The sequence below is a fragment of the Muntiacus reevesi genome, chromosome 17 (assembly GCF_963930625.1).
Source record: "Muntiacus reevesi chromosome 17, mMunRee1.1, whole genome shotgun sequence".
Taxonomy (NCBI): Eukaryota; Metazoa; Chordata; class Mammalia; order Artiodactyla; family Cervidae; genus Muntiacus; species Muntiacus reevesi.
In genome coordinates this window covers 42,755,477-42,771,433 of record NC_089265.1, presented here as the reverse complement: position 1 = coordinate 42,771,433, position 15,957 = coordinate 42,755,477, and the positions used below count along the sequence as shown (strand labels likewise).

At 44.2% G+C, this 15,957-nt stretch overlaps 1 protein-coding gene across 2 annotated transcripts in view; it reads left to right on the top strand.

Annotated features, from left to right (window-relative positions):
• Positions 1-15,957, top strand: part of APBA1 (amyloid beta precursor protein binding family A member 1) — a 232,670-nt gene that overhangs the window by 140,430 nt on the left and 76,283 nt on the right. For both annotated transcript variants that reach the window (XM_065908282.1, XM_065908281.1), the window contains exon 2: positions 956-2,221. In XM_065908282.1, coding sequence (XP_065764354.1) covers positions 1,025-2,221 — 1,197 coding nt within the window. In that variant the 5' untranslated portion in view covers positions 956-1,024. The remainder of the gene's footprint in view (positions 1-955; positions 2,222-15,957) is intronic.

Below are 15,957 nucleotides of genomic sequence, written 5' to 3'. Positions count from 1 at the left end.
GTCAGTGTTTTAAGTGCAGTTGTCAGAACGCTGACCTCTAGGAAAAAGGTGTTTCCCTGTCAGACAGGTTGGGTAACCCCTGCATCCCGCATCTTCCTCCCCTTGCATATTCACAAGGAAAGTCAATTTAAGTCAGCATCTCCCAAACTTACTTGAGCACGGAGCCTTTTTACTCTGCGTTAATAGCTGTTAACATCCTGCTGCAGGAAATGAGTCCAGTCTCATGGTGGAGGTTCAGAAAATTAAACCACTTAACGGTAGGTGACAGAGCCAGTAATGCCAGGACGAAAACCTATTGATGGCTGAAGCCTCTCTCAGAATGGCTGCAAATTTGTACTGACAGCAATGGATTCAAAACATCCCAAGGGTTTTTTTCCTCCTTGAAATACCTCTTCTCCCTGGCCCCGCAGCATGCGGGATCCTAGATCCCCCACCAGGGATTGAACCCTTTACCCCTGCAGTGGAAGCACGGAGTCCTCACCACAGGATCGCCAGGGAAGTCCTTTTTTCCCTTGAAATTTATTTTAAAAATCGTTTCTAAAGTATCTAGGATCCTAGTTTAATTTAGAGAGATTTATCCCTTAGCAGATGGAAAATGTGTCAATTGGCTCATTCAATTTGGTAGTACTCTCTATTCATATGCATCAGAAACAGAACCTGAATAGTAAGCGCGGTGGGGAACTTAGAGGCTCAGAAGCCTGTCGGTCTGAGGGGTGGGGAAGGGAGAAAGCCAGTAAGCAAATGGAACGAGGAGACACGTAATTACAAATTACGACACGTGCTTCGAAGATGATGAACTATGTACTGTCAGCTTGAGCTTAAATTTGCAATCACTTTTTAATTGACCGCGATTCAGACGAGATCAATAACAGCTGTTTTTATGATTATCTTGGTACTCGGCTTCTGCCTCCAGTCTGAACCACGTAATAGCCCCTCCCCCTTCTTGTTTTTCCAGCCGGGTGGAGCAAAATGAGCGCGCAGTGAGCCGGCCCAGCCTCTCTCCCAGCCGTCCCCGACGCCCACCATGAACCACTTGGAGGGGGCCGCGGAGGTGGAGGTGACGGACGAGGCGGCAGGCGGGGAGGTGAACGAGTCGGTGGAGGCCGACCTGGAGCACCCCGAAGTGGAGGAGGAGCAGCAGCAGCAGCACTATGCGGGCCGCCCCCGGCGCGGGCGCGCCGTCGAGGACCCCCGCGCCCAGCCTGGGCAGCAGCAGCAGCAGCAGCAGCAGGAAGAGGAGGAGCGCGGGGACTGCCTGGCGCGCTCGGCCAGCACGGAGAGCGGCTTCCACAACCACACGGACACGGCCGAGGGCGACGTGATCGCCGCGGCCCGCGACGGCTACGACGCCGAGCGCGCGCAGGACCCCGACGACGAGAGCGCGTACGCCGTGCAGTACCGGCCCGAGGCCGAGGAGTACACGGAGCAGGCGGAGGCCGAGCACGCCGAGGCCACGCACCGCCGCGCGCTGCCCAACCACATGCACTTCCACTCGCTGGAGCACGAGGAGGCCATGAACGCGGCCTACTCGGGCTATGTCTACACGCACCGGCTCTTCCACCGCGGCGAGGACGAGCCCTACGCCGAGCCCTACGCCGACTACGGGGGCCTCCAGGAGCACGTGTACGAGGAGATCGGGGACGCGCCCGAGCTGGACGCGCGCGACGGTCTGCGGCTCTACGAGCAGGAGCGCGACGAGGCGGCCGCCTACCGCCAGGAGGCCCTGGGCGCGCGGCTGCACCACTATGACGAGCGCTCCGACGGCGAGTCCGACAGCCCCGAGAAGGAGGCCGAGTTCGCGCCCTACCCCCGCATGGACAGCTACGAGCAGGAGGAGGACATCGACCAGATCGTGGCCGAGGTCAAGCAGAGCATGAGTTCGCAAAGCCTCGACAAGGCGGCCGAGGACATGCCCGAGGCCGAGCAGGACCTGGAGCGCGCCCCCACCCCGGGCGGGGGCCGCCCCGACAGCCCCGGGCTGCAAGCGCCGGCGGGGCCGCAGCGGGCGGCCGGCGGCGAGGCGGTGCAGCGGTACAGCAAGGAAAAGAGGGATGCTATCTCGCTGGCCATCAAGGACATCAAGGAGGCCATCGAGGAGGTGAAAACCAGGACCATCCGTTCGCCTTACACCCCCGACGAGCCCAAAGAGCCCATCTGGGTCATGCGCCAGGACATTAGTCCCACCAGGGATTGTGACGACCAGAGGCCGGTGGATGGCGATGTAAGTGTGTGCGGGTTCGGGCTCGCTCAGCTCCACGGGCGGCCAGGAGGGGAGACGGGCGCTGGGTGGCGTCATTTGTCATTAGAAATGACTTGATGACAGAAATGATCTGTGGGCATGCTCAGAAACAGCTTGCGCTTAAGAGCCGGTGAGCGAAAACCAGGTGGGAAGGAGTTAAGCTTTGAGAGATTGCGATAAATTAGTGGTTCTCAAACTGCTGCTGGAGCACTTGTTCAGGAATTGGTTTCCAGGCGCACCTCTTTCCATCCCCTGGTTTCAGACTTATATTTGGGGCAGGGCCCAAGAATTTGTATTTCTAACGTTAAATAAAAAACGAGTCTGGATTGAATAAGGAGAGACTTCATTGGAAAGGTACTGTTGTAACAGGAACTCTTGCAGTAACAAAACTGTGGGATCTGCAAGGGTCTCTCTCTAGGGTTAGGCAGAAGGGGATTCTTCTTTCATAGTTAGGAGTAAGCAAGGCCTGAAAGAACAAGATGTGAGGAAGTGGAATGAAGCATGGTTTGAACATACTGCTCTTGATAGTGTTTTAATCTGAGAAAAACCTTTTCTCAGGAGGGGCTGGTGAGGAGGGGCAGTAAGCTGGCAAAAGTTCCAGGGACCTGGAAGAAGGTGAGAAGCTTAATCAAAGGTTGGTTAATAAGCACTGTTTTGACTAATCAGCTCAGCTAATCATTTCTCAGGCAAAGAATGGGAATTCGAGGGGTCTGTGTGTGGCGTTGTCATAGGTAAACAAAGGGGCACCTGTGAGTTACTCAAGTTGTAGGGGAAAGAGGTTCTTTGCATAAGCCGTATTCACAACACAAAATGGGAGGATAGAAGTCTTTAACCTTTGCTGTTTTCCGGGATCTCAGGGCTCAGGCTAAGTTCAGCGTTGTCACTTATAAGTTCCTAGGTGATGCTGATGGCTGCTAGTCCCAGGACCACAACTTGAGAACCACTGTCTTAAATCAACCCCTTAAAGGTTTAGGTTGAATAGTGGCCTTTTTAGAGGAAATAAAGGAAATTCTTCTGGGCCCTTTCCAGCCAAGGGTGTCTACAGTTTGTTTGCTTTTTTTTTTTTTTTTTCTTTGTGACTTACAAGAAGGGCTTACTTTTCATTTCTGGTGGTACTAGAGGGAGCTTCACACCTCACTAAAGACATGCTTTTGAACTGAAATATACTTTCTTGTGAAGAGCTACGGAAAGCTGTTGCTGCCTCGTTGGCCTTTCACTTTCCATTTTTGAAATATCCAAGAAATTTGATAACTCGGCAAGCTTGCGTGTCACAGTCTATTGAGAAATAAATCAAGAAGGCTAACCTTTGCCCCCACTACCTGACTCTAAAGATTCTCTTTCTCCTCCGACTCTCACTTTTCCATTCTCTTGAATAATTTTTAAGCACTTTCATTTAAAATGGGAGCTTGGAGTAAAAGAAGGGTCAAGAGGTTAAATTTGATTTCATTTAATTCTGCATTTTATGATTGCACCTATCTATTTCTGAGTTTATCTTTAGGAGTGAGAAACCACTATTGGAAGCTGTTTGTTCATTTTGCTTATAGGTAAAAGGCTGTGCAGGTCAGAGATGTCACCTGCCTCCTCTTTTAGTAACAGTCAACATTGGCTGTTAGCTGATTAAATCACAGGCATCATGGGCTTCCCTGGTGGCTCAGGTGGTAAAAAATGTGCCTGCCATGCATAAGACCCAGGTTCGATTCCCAGGTCAGGAATATCCCCACACTGGTGTTCTTGCCTGGAGAATTCCATGGGATAGTAATCCGTGGGGTTGCAAAGAGGTGGACACAACAGAGCAACTAACACTAAAGTGAAATTTCAACAATGGCTGTTAGCTGATTGAATCACCTTTAAGGCAGGGTTGGAACAGGCTGGGAAAGGATCTGCATCTTCCCCAGCCAGGGGGCGGCATTGGGTCAGTTCTCCAGGCTTCACATTCAACAGTTTAAAATAGGTGTGCTCCTGTGCAGGATTCTCAGTGACCTCCAGCTCTCTACAGGTTTCTCCTGGCTTGGAGGGATGCAGCTAGCATTTTTGCAAATGTAGTGGAAATGGAGCAGGCTTTTAAAATTAGGGAGCTGGCAGGAGACCAGGTTCTAAATCCTTTTAGAAACTTGGAAAGCCGTTGGGGAAAAAACCACAGGAGCGTTCGGTACAGATGCTGGCCTCTTCCTTCAGCCTTCTACCTGAAACAGCTCCGTGAAACAACCGGCTTCATCACCTGGTTCCTGCAGGCTGATGATGAACCCACCGCACAGCCTCTGCTAGGGCTGGGGGCTTGCTTTTATCCGTTGGAACTAATAAAACAGCCCTCTTACAAGGTGTCTCATTCAGAAGGTAGAATTGATTTTAGAATAGTTGGTGATGCTTTAGAATTCCGTCTCATCAGAAATTCAACTTAACACTAAGAAATTGGTGAATAGGGCTTTCTGAGTTATGAATAGTTAACACAAAGCAAACCCAAAACCCTGTGCCTTAAAGTAATCCACCAGTTGTCTTTAAACCGTCTGAATTTGTGGGTTGCATTTCATCTGTCATTGCCATATTTATAGGAAAGCCCTTCATTTGCTCCCTCTTTGATGTTATTATGGGGGAAAATACAAGTGTATACATTCTGTTAGTTTCCACCTCAGCATCAAAAAATATTTACGGAGTGCTCATTTCATGTATGCTGTTATAGAAAATGGAAAAGCTCTGTTAAAAGCACTGTGGCCTGAAGTCTTCCTGGAAGGTACTTGTTAAAAATGGAATTACTACCTTTCCTTTCCAAACCGGAATACCTGAGGTGGGGGTCCAGTGATCTGTTCTTTGCGTTTGTTTTCCTTGCTTTGTTTTGTTTTGTAAATTCTCCCTGTCATTCTTGAGTGTGTTTTTTAAAAAAAAAAAGAAGAACCACTGATTTATAAGATGAGTATCATGTGGGTAGTTTTTCCATGTAAGCCCCTATGGATTAGACACCTAGCTAAATCTCATATTACCATGGGTGCTGTTTCCTGGAAGGGTCTCTCCCACTCTGGTTATGGTCAACAGGCCTGGGGAAGGGGCGCTGGAATTCTTGTCACAGAAGCAGTGCATTCTCAAAATAGCGACATCAGAAACTGCAGTGATGCAAATAGACCGAAATAAAAACCACCTGTACTACTACCTGCCAGAGATACCTGCTGTTAGCTAAATTTGTTCTTTGCACTACTTTTAATTCCCTCGGAACTTTAGCATTTTTCTCTTACTTGGAGGAAACTGACATCTGCTTGCTACTGAATCCTACAGAATGCGAAAATAGAACTGCTCATTAGCAAGGACTTCCTGAACGCAGACTAGATGCTCAGCAGTGAGTGGAAATAATTGTTTTCTGGAAAAAGTGCTTTATAAATGCTTTGCTTCTAGTAAAGGCTCTTTTCCAGGTATATGTTTGAGAACTACTTTCCAGTCCCCTTCTTGAAAATATTGTTAATGAATGACTAGTGCTGAAAGTCCCACAGTTTACCCATCTCTCTTTTTAAAAAAGGTATTTTTAATTAGCATATAATTGCTTTACAACGTTGTGTTAGTTTCCACTTTACAACGAAGTGAATCAGGTCTACGTGTTCCTATATCCCTTCCTCTTAAGCCTCCCTCCCACCCCCATCCCCTTCCCACCCTTCTAGGTCATCACAGAGCGCCAAGCTGAGCCCCTCTCTCTTTAGGTAGCAGATTCACTCGGAGTCAAGAACAGAGTCGTGGTAGAATCAGAGACATGGATGGGAGCAAGCACAAGTCATAAATGGGAGCGTTTTGGCTACTTGGAATGGTGTGTTGTGTGGCTTGAATTGGTGTTTATCTCTGCTTGCTCTTTAAGCGACGCTAAAGTGACAGTAAAAATGTTAGGGGAAGCACACTGACTGAAACCGCCCACCCTGGCCAGGCACCATAGTAACCATTTGCATGAGTTGTTTTATGACAGGAGATCCTGATAAGGAATACGGAACTAATAAGCCACCACCAGCCGGAAGAGTTCAGGAAAGATTGAAAGGAGACACTACCTGTCCGTCCACTTCCCAGAATCCCTCTTGCTAGCATCCACCTTGGCTGAGCGATGCGTGCGCCACCAGGAAAGACTCTGAACTAAAATGATTGGCCAAAGACTACCCGGAAACGAATCCCATCACCATAAAACCCAAGACTGCGAGCCACGCGGCAGAGCAGTTCTCCTGGGTTCCCTTACCCTCCTGCTCTCCACCCGGGTGCCCTTTCCCAATAAAATCTCTTGCTTTGTCAACATGTGTCTCCTCGGACAATTCATTTCCGAGTGTTAGACAAGAGCCCAGTTTCGGGCCCTGGAAGGGGTCCCCCTTCCTGCAACAAATGGCGACCACGAAGGGACATCTTCTTCGCTGAGACTGACATCCTGACCACTCGGGGTACTCAGGGGCCAGCTTGCCTGCCAATGGACCAGACCCAGCGGCCGCGACTGGGACCCTTTTGTCCCTGGTCTCCTCCTGACGCGGACAACTGGCCAGAGTGCCCCGACCGGTAAGGGACAAGAGATTTTATTGACCTCTCTCCCCTTCCCTCTCTCTTTCCTCTCCTTAGCCCTTCCTATCCTTCCCGTTTTTCTAGTCCCCCGGTCCTGGACGCAGGAATCTGGTCGAAGGGCCTCAGCCTGAGCTGTGGATTGGAGACTGATCACCTCCTCTTGGCAGAGAACTCGAATTCTGGTCTTGTTTCTGGTAGGGCCGAGTTCCAGTCCTCCCTTCTCTGGAAGCCCAGGGAAAAGTCCCGTAACGCCTGGGTGTCTGCAGGTGGCAGGAGACGTCTGTAAGGCCACCCCTTTTGCCCCCCTTTCCCGCTTCCTCCTCCTTCTTCTTTCAACCTGGCTTCCTTTCCTCCTTTTGAAATCTTTGAAGACATCTGAAGTTCTGTGTCTCTATGGAAGGTTTTCTGAGAGACTGCATTCTTGTATTTAAGGGAGTGTCTGATGAGGACTGCCAGGTTTATATGTTGTGTGTTTTAACTCTGTTCTGTGTTGTGATTTGTGACGGCCGTTTTGCTTTGTCTAGCCACCATTTAGACCTGCCGCCATTTTGTTAAAACTTGATTTTCTTTCCCTGTGCCTTGAGACCAGGGCTCTCAGGAACACTTATCTAGACCATCTCTAACTCCTGAGACTGAGAGAAAAAAGAAAAAGCCTTTTAAAATGTTATTTAAATTTTATATTGTAATATCTAATTCATGACCAAACTTAGAAAATGAAGCTAGATCTTGCAGTGTGTCTGTCTAAATATGTCTTGGTATGTTTTTGTCTCTGGGTAATATTTTTTAGGTTAATTTGTAAATGAGCTCTATTTAATTGGCTTAAAAAAAAAAAGGTAAGCACTTACAAATCAAATAATTCTAAATTAAACAATAAATTCCAGGTTCAGGTGAACTGGGAAATATTCAGTATTAAATATCTGATATTAATGTTTGTTTGTTGACCTATCTAATATAGACATGTCTTAGAGTAATTAACATCAAGAAAAAGATTAAACCTAGGTTTAATATAAGTTAAATATTATATCTGTTACAAGTTTGTCAACAAGGAAATTACCTCGAGTGAAGAAACTTCTAAAAAATGTAAATGAGATATGAGTTTGTATTCTTTAAGAATATCTGTCTACAATAGTCTCCCCAGATTGGCGTAACTTAAATTTCTAAGGGTTGTGCTAAACTAAGTATTAGAAGTCTATTAAATAATTAGGTCATTTCCAAATGAAATAAGATTTTAAAACATTTACTACTAAACACTGACTTCCTTTTACAGAAAAACTAAAGAGATTTGGGACCATAAATGAATAATGTTTGATGCCATCCTAAAATGTTTTAAGAAAGCAAGGGTTTTAGAATTTATCACTGGTATTTATGTTCATCAATCTATAAAATGCTAATATAAAAGTTAGCTCTTGGTTGCTAAAGGAAAGCAGGAAGAGTGATTTCAGTAAAAAAGTATGAAAAAAATACTAAAAAGAGTTATGCATAATCAGGATTTTCTAAAATTGGATTACAATTAGTTAGATAAGTAGATTTTGTTAGGAATGACATGGGTGTAAGAAAACTGCTTAGAGCCAATTAGGTCCAAGATGGCGGAGCTGACTTTCACTAGACCTTGAGCCTTGGTATTTACGCCCATTGTGACATATCAACAAGTTAAATGATACAGCCATCAACATTGACTAAATCTGACCAAATGTTCTAAACGCTTTTAATTGATCTTTTCGATAAAAATTCCTAAATCGAATTCTTTTAAAGTTCCTTTGACCTCTAGCTAACTTTGGGGTGCTTCAGAGGGCCCCTGAAACATCCCAAAGAGAGATATTAAACTGTGTTTATTTGGTTGGTTAAATTACATGAAAAAGATTATCAAATGAGCAAAAAAATCTGCTCATGTTATAATGTATGGTAAAATTACTAATACAGATATCCTAAAAATTATATGGAGTTCTTAACATTTTGATATGTCTTGGTGTTCTAATGAGAAACCTGATGACTTCACAAAAGTTAACAAAGGACTGAATGAACCAGCGAATATGCTTATAATTTTTATGGTTTCTATCTGAAAAATTACAGGTTTAAATCTTGTGTTTTCCGGGAGTAAGGAAAACATTCCTCTCAAACTAATTATAAAAATAATTTGGTAAAATTACGTTATAAACAAAACAATTATATTTTCTCTCTATCTGACTCCTCCAGAAATTTGAAACTCTTAAGTTTCCAGTAAGTTTATCAAATGAGCTAAAAAGGTTATCTCACTAACAGGTACAAAAATCTCAAGGAATTTTTGAGACCTTAAAAAGAGAAGAGTTCACCTAGATTTGTTATTCAAAATCTGTGATAAGCCTTTGGTGTGAGTTTCCCAGCCCTGTTTTATATTAAAAGTTCAGTCTGAGATTCTATAGGTGTTTCAGCAAAATAAAAAGTCTATAATCAATTATGGTTATATAAATCATCAGACCAAAATTAGTGAGAACAGACCTATTTTGCAAACAAAATAGCCTTAATTTGGTTATATTTGATAAAAATGAGGGTAACTTTGGAAAAAAAAAATATTTCAAAAAATGTTAAATCCCAGTTTGTTCATGGAGGTCTGCATGTAGTAAGACTCATTTCTTAGATAGTTCTTTGCTGTTATGTGATATTAATGCAAAATTTAATTAAATTCTTAAAGAACACCCTAAGTTTGTTTCTGAAGCTTACCTCAATAATCTATCTTTGGATGAAAATTGGATGCCTCATGACCTGCAACCAGGACTGGAAAAAGACATAATTTAAGGGACTGTCTCCAACGTGGATGGAAGGACTTTTTATCAGGTACTCTTAACTAACTCTTGCACAATGAAACTGAAGAAAATTAACTCTTAGATTAATTCCCACTTCCAAAGGCCCCTACACTGGATTAATCTATAGAGAAGACAGCTGACCTGATCTCACCTTAAAATGATGTTCAAACAAGAGAAACTACAGTACACCAGGATGAGAAGACAACAACATCAGAGGTAGACAGCTTGTCCAAGATGCTGGACCTGATTCATATGATCATTTATAATGTTTTCTTGACTTCTTAGACTTTTGCATATAAATCAAATGCTTTTCTATCACAGGCCTGATACTATGCTAGTTTTAAAAATCAATCCGATTGTTGGGTTTGTGACCAATTATCTGTGTCTAGCTCCGGGTTACCTTGATAAATTTCTCTACTACAAGACTCTAACTGATTGGCCCTGAGGAAATTTACTTAAAAAAATTATAGTCATATTCAGGTTACTATGATACTACCAGACGGGATCCCTTCACTGGGCCAATTAATAATGCCTACTCTGACTCTGGCCATAAATTTGAGCCTTTTTCTATTCCTCAAGCTCAATCAGAGCAACACAAGAAGTTTTAGCAAAAGAAAAAAGTCTCCCACAATTATGAGATAGATTTATGTAGATAACACTAAGCTATGGTAATTTAGGTTTAAAGTCTCTGTGTTAAAAACAATTAAATCATACTAAAGATAACCAGTCTAGTAATACTAGAAAACTGGGCTGTGTGCCTTATAGATGGTGGTGCCAATGTATAATTTCCCTGAAAGATAAAGATTCGTACAGAGTAGACTAAGTCAGACGACCTGGGATATACTGGGCTACATCTAATAGAAGCTCTTAAGTCTTACTCGTGACTTTACTAATACTGCTGGCTATGTTCTTTGTATTTCACCTGTTTTACAAAATTGCTGTTTCTTACACTGCCAAATGTGTGACTGAGGCCTCTGATAAAATAATATATAGTTCCTTATGAAATCGATGATGATGACAGTGTAACTCTAGATATGAGAAAAAGCAACAAGAGGGAATGTTTTCCTGGACCAGAGGCTAGTAAGACAGGTGGTCCAGAGAATTTTAGATACTGTTTTATGGCCTAATCCAGTAACAGCACATTGAGAGGCTGGTCGACAAAATCTTTGCCAAACCTGAGAATGGACATTCTGAGCACCATGGGATAAAATGGTCATGAAATGCCCCCCTCAAAGTCATTGTCAAGTTTGTGAGCAAAAAGGGGCTTTGCCAACTGAAGATTGACACTTGCCATCTACATCTACAGTGATTATATCATGGCCACTGCAACTGCTGACTTTCAACGGCCCTGAAAGGAGTTCAGGGTGAAGATCAGGAATGAGGCGCTCCGTGCTCTGGGAAAAACTGGCAGAACAGGCCTTCAGATAGTTAGATCTTTTCAAGAGATTTTATGAGTCCCAATTCTTGCATCTTCTCATACGTAGAGAAACACTGACATCATTAATGGTGCCATCTGCTTTGGCTATTAAAGAAAAAATTTTTAAATTAAAAGTCAAAATAGAGTACTCAGCTATGGTTCAGACATCCTGAAAAATAACCAGGTGTTACTATGGGTGTAATTTCAGATTAGACATTGTATTGCTAAACACTGGAGTTTTCTGAGTCGTGTCAGGCTTAGATGCTACCATTCTCAAAAGTGTCTGCTGGAAGCTAGTAACTTCTACCTTACTTTTTATAAAACTAGGCAACTGGCCACCTGGCTACAAGTCTCCCTGAAGTGCCAGGTCCAGACTGGATTTCAGGCCTATTCTCCTAAAAGAAAGAAATTTACTTTGTCTATTAAAACTCCAGTTATCCCTTCTCCAGCTACTACTAACTGGGTATGTTACAACAAAATGGCAGACCAAGGGATTGAGATTTTAATCATACAAGGCTCAAATCTAGGACTTGGAACTCAGGAATACTTCCAATTCAGTGTCTCTTCTCCAAGCTGAGGCGGTCCTGTGCCCCATTTTGACAAAAAGTTATCACAGTCATAGTTGCCCTGTTCCCTAAATAAAACTAAACAGGACTCCGCGGGGTGGCGACTCTGGAGTACAGATCTACTGAACTGTAAAATATAGGCTTTATTCAGCCTCCTTGACCTTCCCTGAGTTCCAAAGGGTAGATTCAAACAATTACCAATCAGAGAAGAAAAAAAAAATACAGAAACAGAGGGGAAACAATCAAACGGTGGTACAGCCTTGAGACGGGTCCTGGTTCCGACTCAAAAAAAATATATGCATAACAATGTCTTTTGAGTTCTTCTACAGAACTAGAGCCCCCACCCAGGTGAAAGATGGTAACTTCAGACTAAACATAAGATTCTTAGAACACAGCTCTGTTGCTTGACCACCCGCCAATCATCCCAGCGGTGCCTCCTGTTTCTGGGGACCAGTGATGACCATCCTGTTAGGTCTCCTGTTTGGCCCCTGTCTATTTTACCTCTGAGAGGCACTGACAGTTTCAAACTCAGTCACTGTTATTACAAGAGTGAAAGCTGGTTTCAGATATAAAACACCCCAACTTAGATCAGGTAGAGAGAGACTTCTACTCTACTAGGCAGGCCTACGCCCAGGCACAGCAGGAAGAAGTTACAGAAGAAAGAGACCTTCGCCCCAATTCCCAAGAAGCATCTTGAGTGTGAAGTCTCTCAGGGGGGAGTTGTTAGGGGAAGCACACTGACTGAAACCGCCCACCCTGGCCAGGCACCATAGTAACCATTTGCATGAGTTGTTTTATGACAGGAGATCCTGATAAGGAATACGGAACTAATAAGCCACCACCAGCCGGAAGAGTTCAGGAAAGATTGAAAGGAGACACTACCTGTCCGTCCACTTCCCAGAATCCCTCTTGCTAGCATCCACCTTGGCTGAGCGATGCGTGCGCCACCAGGAAAGACTCTGAACTAAAATGATTGGCCAAAGACTACCCGGAAACGAATCCCATCACCATAAAACCCAAGACTGCGAGCCACGCGGCAGAGCAGTTCTCCTGGGTTCCCTTATCCTCCTGCTCTCCACCCGGGTGCCCTTTCCCAATAAAATCTCTTGCTTTGTCAACATGTGTCTCCTCGGACAATTCATTTCCGAGTGTTAGACAAGAGCCCAGTTTCGGGCCCTGGAAGGGGTCCCCCTTCCTGCAACAAAAATAGTAAAAATATGTAAACCTGTAAGTGCCTGGAGACAGGAAGCAGCAGCAGGTGAGAACAGAATTTTGGAACACCGCAGTGGTGGTTGGCTGTGGAAGACATCTGTGCCCCCAGCCCTCTGTTGCCGGCTGTTCTCTGCTTTCAAGCCCAGGGAGGACCCCCGCCCCTGCTGATCCCCTCGGAGTGACACGGCAGTGAAATGGGAGCCCTGCAGTGATGCTGCTTCTGGGCGGGAGCAGCTCGGAGCACCGGCCTCCACTGAAGCCTCAGGCGGAAGTGCTGGTGTCACAGGATGGCAGAGCCTCTGTCCACCGGGTCCCGGTGACTGATGAGCAGGGCTCCCTGCTGCCCTGCAGACATGAAGTGTGAGAGAGGACTCAGCGTCTGTTGCTTTAAACCTTGGGGATTTGGGGCGGTTCACTGGCCGCAGCATAGCCTCATAGCCTGATGGGTTCTCACTAATACACTGATAGGGTTTCTGTGTTCCCTGCTCCGCCTAGTGTCTGTGAGGCCCCTTGAAAGGCTAAGGAATGAAACACTGGATGTTTCAGATGGCAAGAGTATGGCTGAAAAGAAAAGAGGATTGTTTGAAGTTGTGTCATTGGAGAAATTAGACTCCAAATCCCTTCTCCAGCCCATGCCACCAGATTACCATTCCCCCCTCGCCTCCATGGAAGGTAGGAGGCTTACTATAAAGAAATCGTGGACCAGAGAAGTGCTGGAACTGGGGACACTAGCCACGGCTGAAAGTGGGTTTTAGGAGTGCCTTATGGAACACAGGACCCACTAACCATTTGGTCCTGAGAAGGTCTTGTAATTCTTAGCCATCAGGCTTAGAACTCACCCCCTCCCAGCCCCCAGCCAGAGATTAGAATATTCCTTTCTGAGGAAAGAAAAAGGCCCAAGAATAGATACCTTCAGTTACTAATGTTTGGGGGCTTTCCAACAAAACTCTTGGTCCCCACCTGATCACCCGACAATCAAGTTTACTGCCACTTATGAATCTTCCAGTAGGCTTTTTGGGGACCCTCTGTTAAATATGAGTGGATGCCCAAGGATCAATGGACATTTAAGGAACATCTCTAACATGAAAGATAGACAAAAAAAAAGCAAATGGAAAAGGAACTTGGAGAAATAAAGGCAGTGCTTAGAGCAGGAAAAAATTATAAAACATTCACTAATATCCTCAGAAAGAGAAAATCAGTTCAGTTCAGTCGCTCAGTCGTGTCGCTTTGCCAGGCTTCCCTGTCCATCACCAACTCCCGGAGTTTACTCAGACTCATGTCCATTGAGTCGGTGATGCCATCCAACCATCTCATCCTCTGTCATCCCCTTCTCCTTCTGCCTTCAGTCTTTCCCAGCATCAGGGTCTTTTCAAATGAGACAGCTCTTCACATCAGGTGGCCAAAGTATTGGAGTTTCAGCTTCAACATCAGTCCTTCCAATGAACACCCAGGACTGATCCTTTAGGATGGACTGGCTGGATCTCTCAAGAGTCTTCACCAACACCACAGTTCAAAAGCATCAATTCTTCGACACTCAGCTTTCTTTATAGTCCAACTCTCACATCCATACATGACTATTAGAAAAACCATAGCCTTGACTAGACTGACCTTTGTTGGCAAAGTATTGTCTTTGCTTTTTAATATGCTGTCTAGGTTGGTCATAACTTTTCTTCCAAGCAGTAAGCGTCTTTTTATTTCATGGCTGCAGTCACCATCTGCAGTGATTTTGGAGCCCCCCAAAATAGTCTGTCAGTTTCTACTGTTTCCCCATCTATTTGCCATGAAGTGATGGAACCAGATGAGAAGATGGGGAGCCATAAATTAAAATAGGATTCCATTTTAAAAGAAAACATTCCAAACAAAGTTTAATTTAAAAAATGGCAGGAATTTTTAAAATCCTTCAGTGGGTTGATTAGAAGACAAAGTAGAAAAAAATCTTCAAGAAAGTAGAGTAGTTAAGTCACTAGATGGAAAGAATTAGGAACGTAGATAAAATGGAGAAATTATGAAAAACTGTTTGCTCAAGGCAAAGGACATGAGAGTTTCCTGATTGGAAAATTCCACTAGGTACCTAGAACAATAAAAGACCCACAGAAATTTCAGAACAGGGCGGAAGGAGGATATCCTCCAGGCTTTCAGAGAGGGAGAAACAGGTTACAAATTATTAGGAATCACACAATGGTATACTCTTCAAAAGCAACATTGGAACCTGGGAGGCCAACACCCAGGCTCAGTGTGAGATTGGCCAGTTAACTGGCCAACACCCAATTAAGTGTGAAGGTGGAGTAAGACTTTTTCCGTTATGCAGAACCCCAGAAAATTTACCTCCTGGCACCTTTTCTCAGGAAGCTGTTCAAGAATTGCTCCCCGCAAAATGGGAGTGTAAATCAAACTCAAGAAAGAAGAAGGAATTGGGAAACAGAATCTCACACAGGAAAGAGACCAGGAATTGCCTGTGATGATAGGGGAGGAGATGATAGCTGTGTAGAAAGACAAGGCAGCGGCCAAGCCATTCCAGGGCAGGCTGGAGCTTGGAGGGCTCCACATGGGAGGTTTCCAGAAAGCATGGAAATGAGAGATTTCCTAATACTTTAAAAATATTTTAAATCTATATTTCATTAGAACTTTTTATCTTTGAAGGATATACTACTTTAAAATTTCTTATTTTATATTGGATTAAGAGTGTTGTTTATTAACAATGTTGTTTATTTTCAGGTGTATGGCAAAGTGGTTCAGTTATACATATGCATGTATCTATTCTTTCTGAAATTCTTTTCCCACTTAGGTTATTGCAAAATATTGAGCAGAGTTCCCTGTGCTGTATTGTAGATCCTTGTCAGTCCCAAACTCCCAGTTTACCCTTTCACTGAATCTTCCCCACATCCCACCTACCCTGGTAACCATAAGTTAGTTCTCTAAGTCTATGGTCTGGTTCTGATTTGTAAACAAGCTCAAAGAACCATTTGTATCATTTTTTTTAAGATTCTGCGTATAAGTGATATCAAATAATACTTGTCTTTCTCTGTCTGACTTCACCTAGTATGATAATCTCCAGGTTCATCCATGTTGCTTCAAATGGCATTATTTCATTCTTTTTAATGGTTGAGTAATATTCCATTATATGTATATATGTGTGTGTGTGTATATATATACACACACAAACGCACCACATCTGCTTTATCCATCCATCTGTCTGGGGACATTTAGATTGCTTCCATGTCTTGGCTATTGTAA